Genomic DNA, 18,603 nt, shown 5'->3' with positions numbered 1-18,603 from the left:
TGATTAATTTCAGGTATTTACAGTTGCACTTTATGAGGAAATCTGCTCTTCGTTTATTTACACCATACACAATATATTTTATCAGCGCCCTTATATTTGCCATCAATAATTAGAAAATATATCACTCCTCATCTATATATCACAACATTAACCACCACGGATATTTTACACCCCATATAGTGTGACTATAATTTTTTAGCCCAACCCAACATAAGAAAGAATGATAGTCAAAAATCTAAGGAAGAATGTGCCCCACTCCTTACCCATGCTCAAGGATCCTTGGATCATTACATTGTGCCTTGTATTGTTTTATAGGCAGTTAGCATAATTTAACCTATACAACACGTAGGGCATATGCCTGTCACCTTGAAAAAGGGGTCCTGGCAAGTAATGTTTAACCATCTGCTGACCATACAATGGAGAGTTGGCATCTATATCTATTTGGATTTGCGGTGCCACTGTACCTGTGCACCCTTCTTGCCTTGTACATCTGACCAAAGGTTGGTGTGCAGTATAGACTTGTTATACAAGGAAACGACGAAAAATAAATGGACTATATTGGCCAGATAAGGTGTATACCACCATATAAAAACAAGATATTTTTACTGTACAATTAATTTAAAATATCATGCAAAGATATGTATGTTTACATTTTAAAAACAAATGTTTTTATTTGCTCATAAGCCAAGCCAACTAGATCTGATAGTAGGTAAATAGCATTACATGCAAAATAGATATATCAGATATCAATGTAAATCTTCATGAAGTCAGCGCATTTCGCTAGTAGCTTCATCAGGAAAAAAGGGGAAGGAACAGGGAGGGAGAAAACAGGAAAAGTTAATCACAAATCAAACTATACAGACTATAGAGAAAAGAAAACCATAGGGAGCTATAGAAAAATATAAAGTCCCTCAAGTATCACTCACAGCAACCATAAATTCATAACATACCTGGGATTGTTCCCAAAATGGTTCTAGGTATGTGCCTAATATAGCTGGTAGTAGTAAAAATATCCCGTGAGATCCATCAGGATCAGGAAGCCTCAAGGTTAAACTACTGCAAAACTAAACATACTTCTAGTCTCAAAATTCGACCTATTTCCCTACATAGGGCTACAGTACTTAATTGGGTAGCACCTACCCAGGAGGAGATCACAATACTTACTAGTAAAGCAGGTATCCTATCAGTGCAGATATGTGTAGTGGCCATTTCAGAATGAATGAGGGCTGACAGCTGTCATAGGGAATACATGCCATCAGAATCCTAGCAAAAAGAGCCCATGGGTCAGAAAGTAATCAGGCCAACAGAAGCAACAAAAGGAAATGAGATATAAGATTAACTGTAGCAAATGTCAAATGAAAACACACATGAAGAGATCACACCTACTGACAAACACATCCGATGCCTGCACCGTCCAGGTGTCCTGCAGTGTATACCCAGCGCATGGCCTCGTCGCCCGCTGGCCAACACAGACTGTCACAGGAGATGAAGTCACTGAGAGACGTGGCTGCTGTAACTGGGCATGCCCAGGTATTCTACACGCCATAGCCCACCCCAAAGGGGAGGGGAACAAGCTAAAGTGAAGTGGTGGGGGTGAAGCTGCAGTGTCCCGTGGACAACATCCCACTACAGCATGGCAAATAGCCACAGACAGAAGTCAAGTGTCTGCGCTGGGAAACCGCACCATACCAGGAGCTTCAGAGCCATGCACAGCCCCGACATCAAATATGCACATGTAGAACACCTATTCAAAATAGCAGTAATCAATACAGAATTAAAGCCATAGCAGACAGCCAATTATAGCGTAGAACAATCCACTCCAAACAAGAAGACATATTTAAGATATATACAACATATTTAAAGCCGCAGAGGTACTGTAGATGGAAATAAAAAAAAAATGAAAAAGTAAGATATGTCAGAAAAATGATTTAAAACTTAACAGATCTTTGAGTCCCGGGGGAATAGTTGCTCTTAAATTATATATCCATCTAGCATCCTGACTAAGGACTTTTTTGTCCAAATTACCTCCTTGTTTTCAATAACAGTAAATTGTATTATGGGTTGGTCATAATTTTTTTTTATTAGAAACAAAGCTTTATTGAGTTTTGTACAATATAGAATATACAACTGTAATAAACATTGTAGGCTTGGATAGAACACTCAGTAAAAAAATGGTGAAAATCCTTTCCACATAAGGCAACATTGATACTTGTCATACAAGACAAAGAATAAAAGAAAAAAAAAGATGTGTAAACCAATCTTTTAATAATAGTAAGAAATTATACAACATGCTATGATTGTTTGGGGAACCATGTCTTTAAGCAGACCAATAACCAATATCTTTATATCCTCTAATGACGGCCCAAGAGGGGGTACTCAGTTTCAGGAACATAAGTTAAACGCTGCATAATTATTAAACACAGGTCGATGGTCGATGCTGATTGCAACCACCTATCCTATTTTTTATTATATTTACCCGTACAACCCCTATTGGCATAAATATGGTAAGGTGTCATTTATTTCAGCAATTCAGGCAGCTGGAGTAGGAGATATGGCTTCATTCCAGCCCCTAGCTATGACCTTTCTAGCTATCAGGAAATAGGCCCAAATAGGCATTGTTTGGGGTTTAGCGTCACTGGTGAGCCCATCTGGTCATGGAGGAACTGAAAAACTTGTGCCCAGAACCTATGGATGCGAGGGCATTGCCAGAAGAGGTGCCCAAAGCTGGCAGCAGAAATCAACCATTTGGGACATAAGGCGCTATGAGAAGGATCAAATTTGGCCAGCCTGTCTGAAGTTAAATACGCTCTATGAACAATATAGACTTGTGTGAGTCTGTCAGACATTTTGGGAGACACTAATTTACAAGATTCTAGTACCTCCCTCCATTCTTCATCATCCAACTCTCTGACCTCATCTACCCATTTAGTCTTAATAGAGTATGCAAGTTGGGATGCCGCTGGAGTAATTATGTCAAAGAAAAATGAAATGAATTTGCACTGTTCATCACCTCTTATCACATGCAAAACATCCAGGGTGAGTAATAAGGGGTTATTACTTGCGAATTGTGTTGTCAGAATTATTGGGGGCTAAAAAGGAGTTCTAAAAGGCCCTCACATATTATTTTATACATATTGTTATATTGGGCAGCCTAGCAGACATTTTGTCATGAGGTGAATGTAAGTTCATTGTCTTTGAGTAAGATTTCTTTGCAGACAATTTTAAAAAGTCTCAGTTTTCAAGCCAGAAATAATAAGGATCCTGACATCCCACTAAGATAAGATCCAGCCATGATGGCACAGGTTCTAAGGAGGGTGATGTCAGTCTGTCTGAGTTTTTAACAATGAACAGAACAGAATATTTTTTTTAGGGCTCATTTAAAATATGCATTATTATTAATTGTAGTTATTGTTTTAGCAACAATAATTATCATTATGTCATTATATTATGTGAAGCATATACATAGTTCTATGAATGTATTGTATACTATTGTTTTGTTTTTGTGTGTAAAATGCCAAGCACTATTCCACTTAAATGGCTTCACTTATAGGAATGTTTATATAATTAAATTCAATTTCCCAAACTTGCATGTAGGCCAACAGTGCTCCCTATTGATCGTTCAGAGTCATATCAGAGTTATAGAAATTAAGCAAATAAGCCCCTTTTGAGGTATTTTTCATATGGAAAACAAAATCCACGCCTACTTTGCCATAGGGTAAAAGTTTCATGTAAGTTAGAGACGGGGGAAGAATGGAACAGACCATGAAGGGAGTAGGTGCTCTGATGAGGTTCTGAAGCTGATGGGAGACATTTGAAGCTGAGACTACACAAACGTGACCTCGCAAAAGCAACAAGACTAAGTTTGTTTGGTAAAGTATATATTTCTATTTTTCCTACAGGCAATTCAATATATATATATATATATATATATATATATATATATATATATATATATATATATTAGGGCTGTCAATCAATTAAAATATTTAATCGCGATTAATCGCATGATTGTCATAAGTTAACTCGCGATTAATCGCACATTTGTATCAGTTCTAAATGTACCTTAAATTAATACTTTTCAAGTTTTGAATACATTAATCAACATGGGAGTGGACAAATAGACGCTTTATGCAAATGCATGTTTATTATTAGTGAAACCATACTTAACATAGGATGAAGACTGGACATCTATCAAAGGGACCATAGTATCAAAAGTCATATGTTTATCAAAGAACTTGTTCATGTCTATTATACACATGAAAAAACAACAACATAGAAATAAACGGTTCCCATTACTTCTCTTTCTTTACTCAATTTACTTACACAAACCTATTTACATTTTTGCACGATAGGGCAGCTCACTTCTTGTAAACATGCTAACCTAAATGTACATTTATTATTACTGAAATCACCCTAAACAGAGCATAAAGAACATTGACATGTTTTACAAAGAACGTGTTCATGTCTATCAAACAGGTGGGAAAAAGAATATAAAAAACCCACAGGTTCCTCACAGATTATTTCTCTTTCTTTGCACTGAGCCAGTTGCTCAAACAGACGAGCCTGTTTACATTTTCAGATGACAAGGCAGCTCGCTTTTTCTGAACAACATGTCCTGAGAGTGAAAACAATCTTTCACAAGGTACGGATGTGGCAGGTGTTGATAAGTATATGCGTGCAAGGTAGGCCATCTCACTGTGTGCCCCTTCATGATTGGACCACCACTGCAGGGGACAGTCCTCTATGCCAATAGAGGGCTCTGCCTTGTAGCGCTCCACACATTTCTCAATACAGTCCTCTTCATCATCATCAGATGAAGATTCTGGCACAGACATGAGACATGTTATCTTCTTAGGTGGTTCAGTTGTCACTGGTTTATCTGGCTGTGCAAGCCCCTCCCTCTGGAGCAAGGCACAGACTGAACTCCACACCTCAGCTCTGTCAGCCCTGCTCAGACATTTGAGGTCCTTAAACCTAGGGTCCAGTGCTGATGCAACCCTCAGCCATGTGGTGTTGGTTTTTTCCTTCCGTTTGTCCATGTCAGTTGTGAAAGTTTCCTTAAACTTAATCATGTAGGCTGGGTCATCTTCTGAGACCTCCATCACACGTGATAGATGACACAACGCGGGCAGCACAACTGAGCAAGAAACAAATTTCTCTCCTCCTAAAAGTTCACTCACATACCTGGAATAATAGAGAAAAGCACTTTAGTTAGACATAATGAATCTCTCACTCACTTTCAATCTCTCACTCTTAACACACGCACGCGCACACACACACACACACACACAAACCTAACCATCACAGAAAACTTTCTGCATTTTTACATTTTCAATACAACTCATTCTGTATGATTTATAAGCTGTTTAACTGGACCAACAAATGTCCCCACAAAAACAAGGATTTCAGACATTTCTATTATATTTTGTCCCCATACTGTACACACACACACACACACACACACATCAGAACATAAATCCACTCTATTATAAATGACACACACACACACACACACACATCAGAACTTAAATCCACTCTATTATAAATGTCACACACACACACACACACACACACACAGTCAAGACACATCAGAACAACATAAATCCACTCTATTATAAAAATGTTACACACACACACACACACACACAGACGTCCCCACTTTTGACACAACCTTACTTTGACTGAGAGACAAATATAATAATAATAAGAGTATCAATAAATTACCTGCAGTGTTCCAGCACAGTCTCCAACCTCTTCAGTTTATCAAATTCAGCTGCAGTTGGCATGTTGATGTTGCCTGCATGTAGGGCCAGTGCATCTCTCAATGGTTCTTGATTTCTCTGAACACGCTTTATCATTTCTAGGGTGCTGTTCCACCTAGTAGACACCTCCTGTACGAGTGACTCTTTCTTTTGAAGATGTTTGACTTGCTGCTGTTCAAGCTCGGCTGCGTTAGCAGGGCTATGCTTGAAATGACCCACTAACTTCCTGCATTTTGCCAAGGCGCCATCAAACGGGCTGTTTTGGAGAGAAACTGTGATGGCTCGGTGGAGGCTGTGTGCAATGCAAGGCATATGCTCGAACGGGAGCTGCCTGGCCGCTGCAATCATGTTGCGTGCACTATCAGTGGTCACTATTTTAATTTTGAGTTCAATGTTCCACTGTCTGGCTACTTGAAGAAAGTGCTCAGCGCAAACGTCAGCATAGTGTCTATCTTCTGTCTTCATAACGGTCAAAGCGTGAGACTGAAGTTTCCAGTGCGCGTCAAAATAATGTGCTGTGACGCCTAGGTAGCCATGGTTACTGAGGGAAGTCCAATAATCTCCGGTGAGCGCAACCGTGTTTGTCTGTCTCAATGCCTCCTGAACTTTAGCTTTCTCCTCTTCATATAAGTTGTGAATCTTGGTTGTAATGGTGGCTCTTGAAGGTAGTTCGTATGTAGAATCGTTAGATGCGATGCGAATAATTTCAAGTAGACCCTCGTCCTCGACCACATTAACTGGTCTACATGCTGTAGCCACCCATTTAGCTATAGTTGAGGTGAGTCTATTAGTTGTGGACTTATCCATCGATCTCCGCTGCAAACTTTGATCCATTGTGGTCTGCCTTTGACGAGGGGGAGGGGGGCTCTCCGTGTCAGTTGTATGCTTCGCCATCAAGTGATATTTTAAACTCGACGTGCTGCGGTGATAACTTAATTCACATCGACAATAAATGCAGATAACTTTTGTCTTGTCGACAGAACCATCAGACCTCGTTTTGTATATAAATTTTCCGTTCAGAAGACCCCTTTCTTTTTCCATTTCTGTTTGCTGCTGCATCTCTATCTCTCCAACTACGGGCTAGACCACGGGTCAAACAGGTGATGCACGCTGCGTTAATCGTGCGTTAAAAAAATTAGCGCCGTTAAAATGAATTTGAGTTAATGCGTTATTAACGCGCTAATTTTGACAGCACTAATATATATATATGACTGACCCATTTTTGTTTCTTATTAGCGTCAAGATTTGAAATTTGATCATTCTAACTGCAATATGATTGGTCTACATTTTTAGGCTAACTTTAGCCATAGTAAATGGGGCAGTTAAGATGTATTCTTAAAAATAGATTAACTTAATAGAAGTCAAATCTGTTAGATTTTGTTTCCATCTTGTCATGGATATGCAATAATGTCTGGTAGCTTACCTGTTCCTCACGTCTGCATTAAGGGCCAGACTCTTCCTTCTGGCTGCTTTTAACTCCTCTACTTCCTGTTCCTGGCCCGCCCAGGTCATCACAGGAAGCCTATATTAACCAGCGCACTGCAGGTCTGCCTTGCTGTTCAACAGTATTAGTTTCCTGTTTCCTGTTTGCCATGTGCTTGAAACTACTCCTCTATGTACCGACTTTGGCTTGTCTCTGACTATTCCTGTTTGCCTGTTACCCTGACCTCTGGCCTGTCCCTTGACTACCCTTGTCTGCCTGTTACCCCGACCTCGGCTTACCCTTCACCATTCTGTGTGTCCTGAGTGGCTGCTTCCCTTCACTCCCTACGGAGCGTGACCTGGGGGACCCCAGGAGCCGCGACCTGGGCCCAGCTGCAGTGAAGTCCATCCTCACCACTAGAGGCTCTGGTGAACACCTGCTGGGTCTTAGACTCCGCGCCCTGGGGAATCTTGGGTTCATGTTCCGGTCCATCCGCAGCAGTCTGCTATAGGGTTCACTACCTTGCGCTGCGCCCCTGCCTCCACAGGGTGCAGTTGTCACCTGGCCACAGGTGACCTGACACATCTTTTATGAACTCATGGAAGGCTATTAATCATATTCCAGAAATCATGAGTTTTGGTTACCTTGATATTCTGTAATAATATTCTTTGATTACATTTTTCACATTACCTATGTGAGAAATGTAACCGGAGAGCCGTGTAGCCGACTCGCCCCCTGTGAAGCAGGCAGAGCTTGATCACTCTCAGCTCCAGGATATTTATCTGCAAGGAAGACTCTTCTGTCGTCCAAGTTCCCTGGGCACAGAGCTTCCCCAGCACTCCACCCCAGCCTGCCAGGTTGGTGTCCGTGGTGACCTCCGTCCAAAACACCGGCATAAAGGACCTGCCATGGCATAGGACAGGCGATTGGAGTCACCAAGAGAGAGCCGACTTTGTGAGATGGCTGAACCGGATCGTCTGGTCCAATGACCAAGGCTATCTGTTCCATTTTGACAGACAGAGTCGAGGATCAGCCCCAGATAGGTGACCCGCACAGACAGAGTCAGGGCAGATTTGGCGAAATTGATCGTCCACCCAAATTCCAGAAGGGCATATCCGAATGGGAAACTGTTTGCAACAGGAGATTGTCCTGATAACCCACAATGCAGATACCTCCTTGACGCAACAAGGTCAGCACAGGGGCTAGGACCTTGGTAAAAACTCTGGAAGCCAATTACAAAAGGGTAATGCCACAAATTGAAAGTGCTCCTCTGCCAGCGCAAAGCGGAGGAATCCCAGGTGTCCCTCGAATATGGGGACACGCATCTTTGAGATCAATTGGAAGCCATAAAATCCCCCTGATTCAAAGATGCCACCACTGACCGAATGGACTCCATTCAAAACTTCTGCACCCACACAAAGCAGTTGAGAGCCTTGAGATCCAGGATTGGACGCACTTTGCTCTCCTTTCTAGGCACAGTGAACAGGTTTGAATAGAAACCTTTGAGCCCCCTTGGGCCAGGAGATCTTGCACAGCCTTCCGCAGATCCTTCAAACGCTCTAGAGACAGGTGAAGATTTAACTGAAAGAACCTGTCCCCTGGCCGGGACCGAATTCAATCTTGTACCCAGAACAAACCCAATCGTCCTGAATGAAGGAAGTCCAGGGTTCCTGAAAGAAGCACAAACGTCCCCCCAACCCTGAGCCGGGTGAGGACGCCCCTTCATGCTGAAGAGGACTTGTCTACCGCACCGGACGGACCGGCCTTGTTCTTGCCCCAGGGCTTTTTAGCACCTCCAGAAGTTCTGAACGGCTTACCTTTTTCTTGTGCCCCAGGGGCACGAAAAAATGTTTATGAGCAGAAAAGGAAGGACCCCGATTAGGACGGGGTGTCTTACCCTTGGAAGATTGAGGAAGAAGAGTACTCTTCCCGCCAGTCAGTCCCTTGATTAACCCATCCAATAAGTCGTCAAATAACCTGTCTCCCAGAAAGGGGAGAGCAGCTAAGACCTTTTTAGAAGCTTGGTCAGCCGACCAGTTCTTCAACCAAACCATGCATCGTAAAACAATGCCCATGGCCGAGACCCTGGCCACCAGGGGAACCGCATCCATAGGCGCATCACACAGGAACACCAGAGCCTGGATCACCTGATAGCACCAAGACTACACAAAGATGGATGCCCATAGAAAACCATAGGAAGCTGCAGGGAAAATGGCTGCCCCATACAAGTCTATGGGGAAAAAATCTCATTGCCCACATCTAAGATGGCAGCGTCCACAGCGCACCATGCGGCTAGGGACCAACACATGATGGCCTCAGGAACCACAACAGGGACCAGCAAGCCCAAGGTACCATGTCACCTCCCCCATAGGGCCAGAGCACACCAGACACACAGCCCCCACAGGGAGAGGGAAGGACACACAGACCGGGCACCGGGCAGACCAGGGGATCTCTTGGGAGGCACAAATCCCATTATCCCCAGGGGCCCACATCCCCCCCAAGGCCAGCAGGGGGCAAGGGGACACATTTACTCACCATACAATGGACCGGGTGGGCTCCGCTCTGGGCAGACTGCCTCCCACCTGAAGGGGGGGTGCTGCCAGCCAATGGGTACGCTGCGACTCAGGGCGTTACAGGTCGATGCGTCCTGGCGAGGCATCCACTCGCAGGCTTGTCCCCCTCCGAACCAGGGGGCACTGTCGTGGCTAGGCCTAGGTCGGACTATAACCTGCTCATGCTTGTAGGCCAGACTGGGGGGGACCATAACATAGTTACATAGTTACATAGTAGGTGAGGTTGAATAAAGACAATAGTCCATCTAGTTCAACCTGTGTAGGTGTGTGTGGCTGTAATCATCTCACATACCCCTGAATGTTCTGATCCTTGAGATGTAAGTCTAAGAGTATTTTGAAAGCCACCATACTACCCGCAGAAACCACCTCTTGTGGTAGAGAATTCCACAATCTTGTAGCCCTAACAGTAAAGAACCCCCCACGTTGCCTGAGGTTAAAACGCTTCTCCTCTAATCGCATTGTATGCCCTCGAGTCCTCATGCAATCCCTTCGAATGAACAGCTTTTTTTCTAAGCTGGGATCCCCATTAAGATATTTATAAATTGCTATCATGTCCCCCCTCAGACGTCTCTTCTCCAGGGAGAATAAATCGAGCGATTGTAGACGCTCTTCATAGTCAAGGTCCTCCAATCCCCTAATTAGTTTAGTTGCCCTTCTCTGGACTCTCTCCAGCTCCAACACATCCCTCCTGAGGACTGGCGACCAGAACTGGACGGAATACTCCAGATGCGGTCGGACCAGAGTTTTATAAAGTGGAAGGATTATAGTCTTATCTCTGGAATGCATCCCTTTCTTTATGCATGCTAATGTTCTGCTGGCTTTGGCAGCTGCCGCTTGACATTGCATGCTGTTGCCTAATCTATCATCAACCAAGACTCCCAGATCCTTCTCCATTTTTGATTCCCCCAAGGGTTCCCCTCCTAACGTGTATTGTGTTTTTATGTTTTTAGTCCCCAAGTGCAAAACCTTACACTTCTCCACGTTAAACCTCATTTGCCATGTCGTTGCCCACTCTGTAATTTTGTCCAGGTCATTCTGTAGGATATTTGCTTCATGTTGTGAAGTTATTGCCCTGGCCAATTTTGTATCATCTGCAAAAACTGATATCGAACTACTGATCCCGACCTCAATGTTGTTTATGAATAAATTGAACAAGGTTGGTCCCAAGACTGAGCCTTGGGGGACCCCGCTTACCACCTCAGACCAGTCTGAGTATGCGCTGTTTATTACTACCCTTTGGACACGCCTTTTAAGCCAGTTCCGTATCCAAGAGCAAACCCTGCTATCGATACCTGCAGACCTTATTTTATAAATTAAGCGCTTGTGGGGAACTGTATCAAACGCCTTAGCGCCCTATCAAGCTCACAGCTCACCTCCTCGTAGAATGTTAAGAGATTGGTTTGACAAGAACGCCCATTTGTAAACCCGTGCTGATTACTGCTGATGATGTTGTTGTCTTTAGCAAACTCTACGATATAGTCCCTTATCATCCCCTCCAGAAGTTTACATACTACTGATGTCAAACTGACAGGCCTATAATTTCCCGGGATATGCCTCTGGCCCTTTTTGAATAATGGAATCACGTTAGCTTTCTTCCAATCCCCTGGTACATCTCCTGTCCTAATACTGTCAGCAAAGATCAGGAACAGTGGTCTCGATATAACTTTACTGAGTTCCTTGAGTACTCTCGGATGTACGCCATCCGGGCCTGGTGATTTGTTTGTGTTAAGTTTATCCAGCCTTTCCCTAATTTCGCCCTCTGTTAGCCATAGTGGCAAGTCCTGTGTATTACTACTAGCCATACAGTCATGGTCCGTGTACCCCTCCGTTTCCTGTGTAAAGACTGATGAGAAAAAAGCATTCAGCACAGTTGCTTTTTCAGTGTCCTCTGTAACCATCCTCCCATCATTGTTAATTATGTGTGCAATATGCTCTGCCTTAGTTTTTTTGCTGTTGATATATTTAAAGAATTTCTTTGGGTTTTTTTTACTATCCTCTGCTATTTGTCTCTCAAAGATGATTTTAGCCATCTTGATTTCTTGTTTACTTTTCTTATTTGCCTCCTTGTATTGCTCGAAAGCCGATACTGTGCCCTCTGATTTATACTTCTTGAAGGCCAATTTTTTTCCCCTAATAAGTTTTTTGACGCTACGGTTTAGCCAGCCAGGTTTGGCTTTGTCTCTTCTAAATTTATTTCCCATAGGAATGCACTGCAAGATGCCTTTGCTTAATATGTTCCTAAAGCATTCCCATTTTTCCTCTATGGTCAGGGATCCCAGGGTTTGGTCCCAGTTTACCCTTTCCATCAATGAGTACAATTTTGGAAAGTTTGCCCTTCTGAAGTTTAGGGTTCTTATATTCCCCACTTGCCTTGTTATATTGTTATTTACACTAAATGTGATCATCCTGTGATCGCTAGAGCCCAGGTTGTCCTGGACTCCTACCTCCAAGATTAGGTCTGGGTCATTAGTGAGCAATAGATCCAGGACTGCGTTTTCTCTGGTAGGGGAATCCACCAACTGTGACATGTAATTATCCTGTAAGGTTTCCGTGAATAGACGGGCCTTCTGTGAGTGTGCAGTCCCCTCTTCCCAGTCAATGTCGGGATAATTGAAGTCCCCCAATATGATGACTGATCCCAACTTTGCCACTTTACCCATTAGTGCTAAAAACAATAACAATTTTGATTATTCAGTGCGAAGCCCCAGCCGGCATCATTGCTTGTAGATCGCCAGGAAAATTCTTCCCTGAACACTAGCTAGCAAGTGAGTAAAGATAAATAAAAGAAAATATTCTGAAAATAATTAAAAAAACTGAGATCGTAGCCCCAGCAGGAAACCTAGGTCCTACAGAAGACCACACTGGGTGCCACTCCTGTCAGCTAAGAGGAAACTAAGTCTATAATTCGCACAGGCTCACCAAAATTGGATAACGGAATATTGGAAAAACATTGCCTGGTTTGAGGAGTCTCAATTTCAGCTGCAATATTCAGATGGTAGGGCCAGAATTTGGTGTAAACAACATGAAAGCATAGATCTATCCTGCCTTGTATCAACGATTCAGGTAGGTGGTGATGGCGTAATGGTGTGGGGGGGTATTTTCTTGGCACATTTTGGGTGCTTTAGTATCAATTGAGCATAATTTAAATGCCAAGGCCTACCTGAGTATTGTTGTTGACATGTCCATCCCTTTATGACTACAGTGTACCCATCTTCTGATGGCGGCTTTAAGCAGGATAATGCACCATGTCACAAAGCGCAAATCATCTCAAACTGTTTTTTTGAACATGACAATGAGTTCACTGTACTCCAATGGCCTCCACAGTCACCAGATCTCAATCCAATAGAGCAACTTTGGGATGTGGTGGAATGGGAGATTCGCATCATGGATGTGCAGGGAACAAATCTGCAGCAACTGCATGATGCCATCATGTCAATATGGACCAAAATCTCTGAGGAATGTTTCCAAAACCTTGTTGAGTTTATGCCAAGAAGAATTAAGGTAGTTCTGAAGGCAAAAGGGGGTCAAACCCGGAACTAGCAAGGTGTACCTAATAAAGTGGGCGGTGAGTGTATATCTTCTATATGTCTTTCTGTTTGGAGTGGGTTGTTCTACGCTATAATTTGCTGTATGCTATGACTTTAATTCTGTATTGATTATTGCTATGTTAATTAGGTGTTGTACATGTGCATATTTGATGTTGGAGCTGTGCATGGTGCTGGAGCTGCTGGTATGGTGGGTGTTCCCCGGTGCGGGCCGTTGGCTTCAGCCTATGGCTATCTGCCATGTGGGATGTTGTCCACAGGACACTGCAGATTCATCCCTCCCCTCCTTGTAGCTTGCTCCACTTTGGGGCACGCTTCGGCGTGTGGAATACCTGGGATTCGTGGTTCTGTGCATGCCCGTTGCCGGTGGATGCACCTTACGGCCACGTCATGATACTTGGGTGGAGCCTTGGCAAATGTCAGTGGCTGGGCAGCGCGGTTCATGTGCATGCCCAGTGACTAGCAAGGTATACCTTAAAGTGGCCGGGGAGTATTTCTTCTATATGTCTTCCTCCCGGTGGCGTCATCGTCTGCGCCAGTCTGCGTTGGACGTGGCAATCGCCGGGCGGTGGGAGTATTTATGAGAGGCCACGCAGTGGGTATACGCAGCAGGACACCTGGGCGTTGCAGGCATTGTATGAGTTTGTCGGTTGGTGTGACCCATCCATGTGTCTTTGTTTTGGCGTGTGCTACAGTTAATCTCATATCTCTTTTCCTTTTGATGCTTCTGTTGGCCTGATTACTTTCTGACCCATGGGCTCTTTGTGCTTGGACACGGATGGCTCGTATTCCCTATGACTGCTGTCAGCCCTCATTGATTCTGGAGTGGCCACTACACATATCTACACTGATAGGATACTTGCTTTACTAGTAAGTACTGTGAGCGCCTCCTGGCTAGGTGGTACCCAAATTAAGTACTGTAGCCCTATGTAGGGACATTGGTTGAACTTTAAAACTAGAAGTATGTTGTTTACTGTGTTGCAGTAGTTTAACCTTGGGGCTCCCTGATCCTGATGGATCTCATGGGATATTTTTACTACTAACAGCTATATTAAGCACATTCCTAGAACCATTTTGGGAACAATCCCCAGTATGTTATGAATTTAATGGTTGCTGTGAGTGATACCTGAGTGACTTTATATTTTTGTTTAGTACCCTATGGTTTTCTTTTCTTTTCTCTATAGCCTGTTTGCTCACTCCCTGTTCCTTCCCCTTTTTTCTTCATCTTCCTTCCGCTGTTTTGCCCTTCCTCTCTCACTGGTGATCCTATAGTTCTCTCTTATGTAGGTGTTGAGGTGTCTACACTTTTGGCCTCTCTCTATTCTCCGTTGCCCACCCAGGGGATCATCTTTATGCCGGTTTGGCTCTAGTGCTGAGGTACGCTCTGCACATTATGGTGTACATGTGATACGCAATAAATAACCATATGTGCTTGTATTTGAATGTTATTTTTCTTTCTAGACTACTGTTATTCTCTTGCATCCTGATGATGCATCTAGCGAAAAGAGTTGACTCATGAAGATTCACATTGATATCTGATATATCTTTATTGCATGTAATGCTATTTACCGAATATCACATGTAGTTGGCTCAGCTTATGAGCAAACAAAAACATGTGTGGAAAAACACAACATACAAATCTTTGCATGATATTTTCAGTTAATTGTACATATCTTGTTTTTATTTGGTTGTGTACTCCATATATGACCAATATAGTCTGATTTTTCTTTTTTGGTTTTTACTTTGTATACATATCACGGGTGATGGCAATGGGTGTCATTTTCAGATTACAAAGACTTGTTACACATTTATTAATATGTAAATTACATTTTGATCATCCATCAGTAGAACATAGATGGCATTCCATGCATGCATTGACATGTAGCAGGCAGTAATCTCTACAAGACCAGCAAGCATGTTAGACAAGAGCATGCAGAAGACTGGAAAAAGGAAAGCAAAAAAAAAAAAGCAACAAGATAGTTCATCATACACACCTGCATGGGCCGCACCAGTCCATTTGTTGGTTGAGGCCAAAGCGAGCTCTGCATTTCTTAGGGGAGCCAGGGTCTGAGTATAGAAACATGCGCAGGGGAGAGGCAGAGGCACGCAAAAAAAGGAAAGAAGAGATGCAACATATATTTAGCCACTTGAAACTTGAAGGCATAGACAAAATGATGCAAGTGTCAGCAAAAAAACAGAACACTTACCTTTTCCCAAGAGTGGAAATGTGAAAAAAACACAGGTGGATTTTTTTTTCTTTTTTAACACACACATACATTTACTTATCTATGTGTATTAGTCTATAACACGTTAGTTAAATTGATCCAGCTTACAAAAGGTATACTTGCAAAGGGCTGCAAGCGCAGCAACAAGCAACATACCATACATGAAATATTATTCATCCTTTTTGGAAAGTTCAGTGGGCCAACTTTGCAATGCTTGTAATAACTGGCTGACTTTAGTGACTAATCCTGTCCACTAGATGCACCAATGTTGTCTGTACATTCATTTGCACATGAGGTTTGGACACTTTTTCCTTTCCCTAGTACAAGCCTATTTGATGGTACAATTCATAGAAGCCCCAAATGGATAATAATGCTCTGCTGGACTTGGTAATCTCAAACCATGCTGAGCTTAATAAGAATGATCATATAAAATAGCATCTGGGTAGCATGGACCCTAATATGATTTAATTTAACCTAACATGTATACAATACTGGAAAGATAACATCACTAAAAAAAAAAAAATCAGCAGAAAAAAACAATATAGCGTATACAATTGCGACACAAATCATACTGTATTGGATGTAATCAATGGTTATAGTGAAATGCCTATTTCACTTATGATGTTTATGATATTTATGTTACTGCTGCAGTTTATTTCCTTTCCTTATTTCCTTACTCAAACTGGCTGCTAGATCACCCCTCCCTTCGTCTGAGCAAAGATGGCGACCTCAAAATGATAGAACACCCAACAGATAACATCCCGAGCTTGGAGGGAGTGTACCTTATAATGAACATAACTAATTAGGAAGCTACTAGCAAGCAGATGACATTATATTTATCTACGTACTAACTGATGACATTAATAACAATATATCTAACACTGACACCATAGAATTAAAGCAGGAGATACTTTAACTCTGAACTTGGTGTCAGCATCTGATTCTTCCTCCGTGTGTGCACACATCGTATCTAATCAGGCCAGGGGCAGATATAATCTCGGACGCTTCTGGTCCCATCCAAAACATTTGGCGCCCAATGTGGGGCCTTGGGTTCTGTCCAAAGGAAGCTGATAAAGAGGCGGCCGAGAGGAATCAACACAGACAAGGGGCAGAGACTGATCAACTCTGAAATACGGTAAGACATATTTTAAGATCTTGCCTGTATTCCCTGCCTCTGTGATTGGTTTATCTCTGTGTCCGCATCAGCTGCCTCCAGTCAGCAAAGACAGGTAACATAACTTGCCCAAGGTCTATTCACTATAACCATTGATTACATCCATAACAGAAGGTCATTAAAAATTCTCTTTCCTTTTCATTCTGCAGCTGTTGTAATGTTCTGAAAATGCAATGCAATATGGCAATATGGAGCGGTTCTGTACAGAATGTGTACTGACCACACCCCAGAAACATAATTTCCTGCTTGTGTGATTGGCTCACCACATTTTCCCAGAAGTCTGCCTAAGATACAAGTCTGATATCTGGCATCCCCTGCAACAAAAATGTCATTTTTGGTGAGATACTCCCAATAGGAACACATCTGAAGGGATGCAGGCCCAGCAGCCTTCCACATTGGAGCCCTGCAGCTGCCACAGCTGATAGATAATTATGAAACCACTCCCATTTGACCCACTCAGCAAAGAGGAACAAACAATGATTTCTTCAGAATACCAAAAGGTAGGAATCTGCAACGTACATCGATCACCCAGAAGGGAATGTTTTTTCTCAACAAAAGTGGAGTTACGCTTTAAGAAAGCACATTTTCCATGACGGATGGCTGCTTTCCAAGATTTGGACTGGGAAGGAATATTGTCACCAATGACATGTTTCAAACTGAATGCAATACAACAAAGAACCCCTCTTGAACGGGACTTTTAAGGGCAATAATAAAGAAAAAATATATGACATTTCAAATGAGTATAGAGAAGGTACAAAAAGAAAAAAGGGGAAAAGATTCTCAAAACAATCCAAAGTTTATTTCCTGAAACATATAAAAATACATATAAACAGAGAACAAACTCTGGAGCGATTAAAACAATTCCATGCGGTTGACCATTGACATACACAACACTTGACAGTGGAGAAGACAATATACAAAGACATAGGCAGCGGAGACTCAACGCATTTTGAAAATAATGAGGTCAAATTCTTCCTCGGGGGTCTATAGGAGCATAGGTATGTATAAATGTCTAAAAAATATAAAATAATAATAATAATAGACCAATGTCATTACATTAGACACATAATATCACATTGCAAAATAGCACAGTAGACTTCAAAGGGAAAAAAAAAGTTAGACATTCATTTTCTTTACATACTTCCAATCCCAGATGCTCAGATGTGTAGAGTAAACCGCATAATTAAAAGAATCAAGCCCAAAAAGTTTTGTGCAAGGCTGAAAAAGGTCAGTGCCAGAGTGGGCCGCAGACCAGGATCCAAACTCCCCCCAGCGGCAACGAGGGGCATAAATGAGAGACCTCCACCCGTCTGTAAATGGTCTGAATAGCTTAAAATAGACAAAAATCGATATTCCAGCATGGTGGAACAATATGTAATTTGAAAATCACCAACCAGTGAAAGATACTTAGTGTACTCGGTAGATAGTAGGAATGGGTTTAGTATATAAGGTAACTAACAGAGGAAACCCCCAGGGAGGAAGCCACTCGGGTCTACTGCTCAATATGGGACCTAATGTGGAATGACACACGTATAGAGCTGTATAAGCATATGAAATATATGAACATAATGCCAGGGGTCCATTGTAAATCCTCTGGGGAATATTATATGAACTATCACTCCATAGAGATGTAATGTAATCAAAGGCCCAGCTATATATACACCAAGTGTGTATCCCTATATATATATATATATATATATATATATATATATATATACATACAGGTCCCTCTCAAAAAATTAGCATATTGTGATAAAGTTCATTATTTTCTGTAATGTACTGATAAACATTAGACTTTCATATATTTTAGATTCATTACACACAACTGAAGTAGTGCAAGCCTTTTATTGTTTTAATATTGATGATTTTGGCATACAGCTCATGAAAACCCAAAATTCCTA

The 18,603-nt window shown here is 42.2% G+C and overlaps 2 protein-coding genes across 3 annotated transcripts in view; both read right to left on the bottom strand.

The window, feature by feature from the left end:
- The window catches only part of TCF7 (transcription factor 7), a gene marked incomplete at its 5' end in the record, with an annotated part of 1,449,389 nt that overhangs the window by 213,743 nt on the left and 1,217,043 nt on the right, over positions 1 to 18,603 (bottom strand). The window contains one exon of one of the 2 annotated variants that reach the window (XM_082255193.1): positions 15,298 to 15,370. The exons of the other annotated variant lie outside the window; for it this stretch is intronic. Within the exon in view, the coding sequence (XP_082111319.1) occupies positions 15,298 to 15,370 (73 nt within the window). The remainder of the gene's footprint in view (positions 1 to 15,297; positions 15,371 to 18,603) is intronic. 2 annotated transcript variants of the gene reach the window in all.
- On the bottom strand, positions 4,518 to 6,821 carry LOC309554604 (E3 SUMO-protein ligase ZBED1-like; the record flags this gene model as incomplete). Its single annotated transcript, XM_082256326.1, has 2 exons — positions 4,518 to 5,184; positions 5,725 to 6,821. The coding sequence occupies 2 exons, from the start codon at positions 6,819 to 6,821 to the stop codon at positions 4,518 to 4,520; spliced, it is 1,764 nt and encodes a 587-aa protein (XP_082112452.1).

Source organism: Pelophylax lessonae, assembly GCF_965119305.1.
Source record: "Pelophylax lessonae genome assembly, chromosome: 4".
NCBI classification, from domain to species: Eukaryota; Metazoa; Chordata; class Amphibia; order Anura; family Ranidae; genus Pelophylax; species Pelophylax lessonae.
The sequence above is the reverse complement of the archived record's forward strand: the minus strand, read 5'-3'. Positions and strand labels throughout refer to the sequence as shown.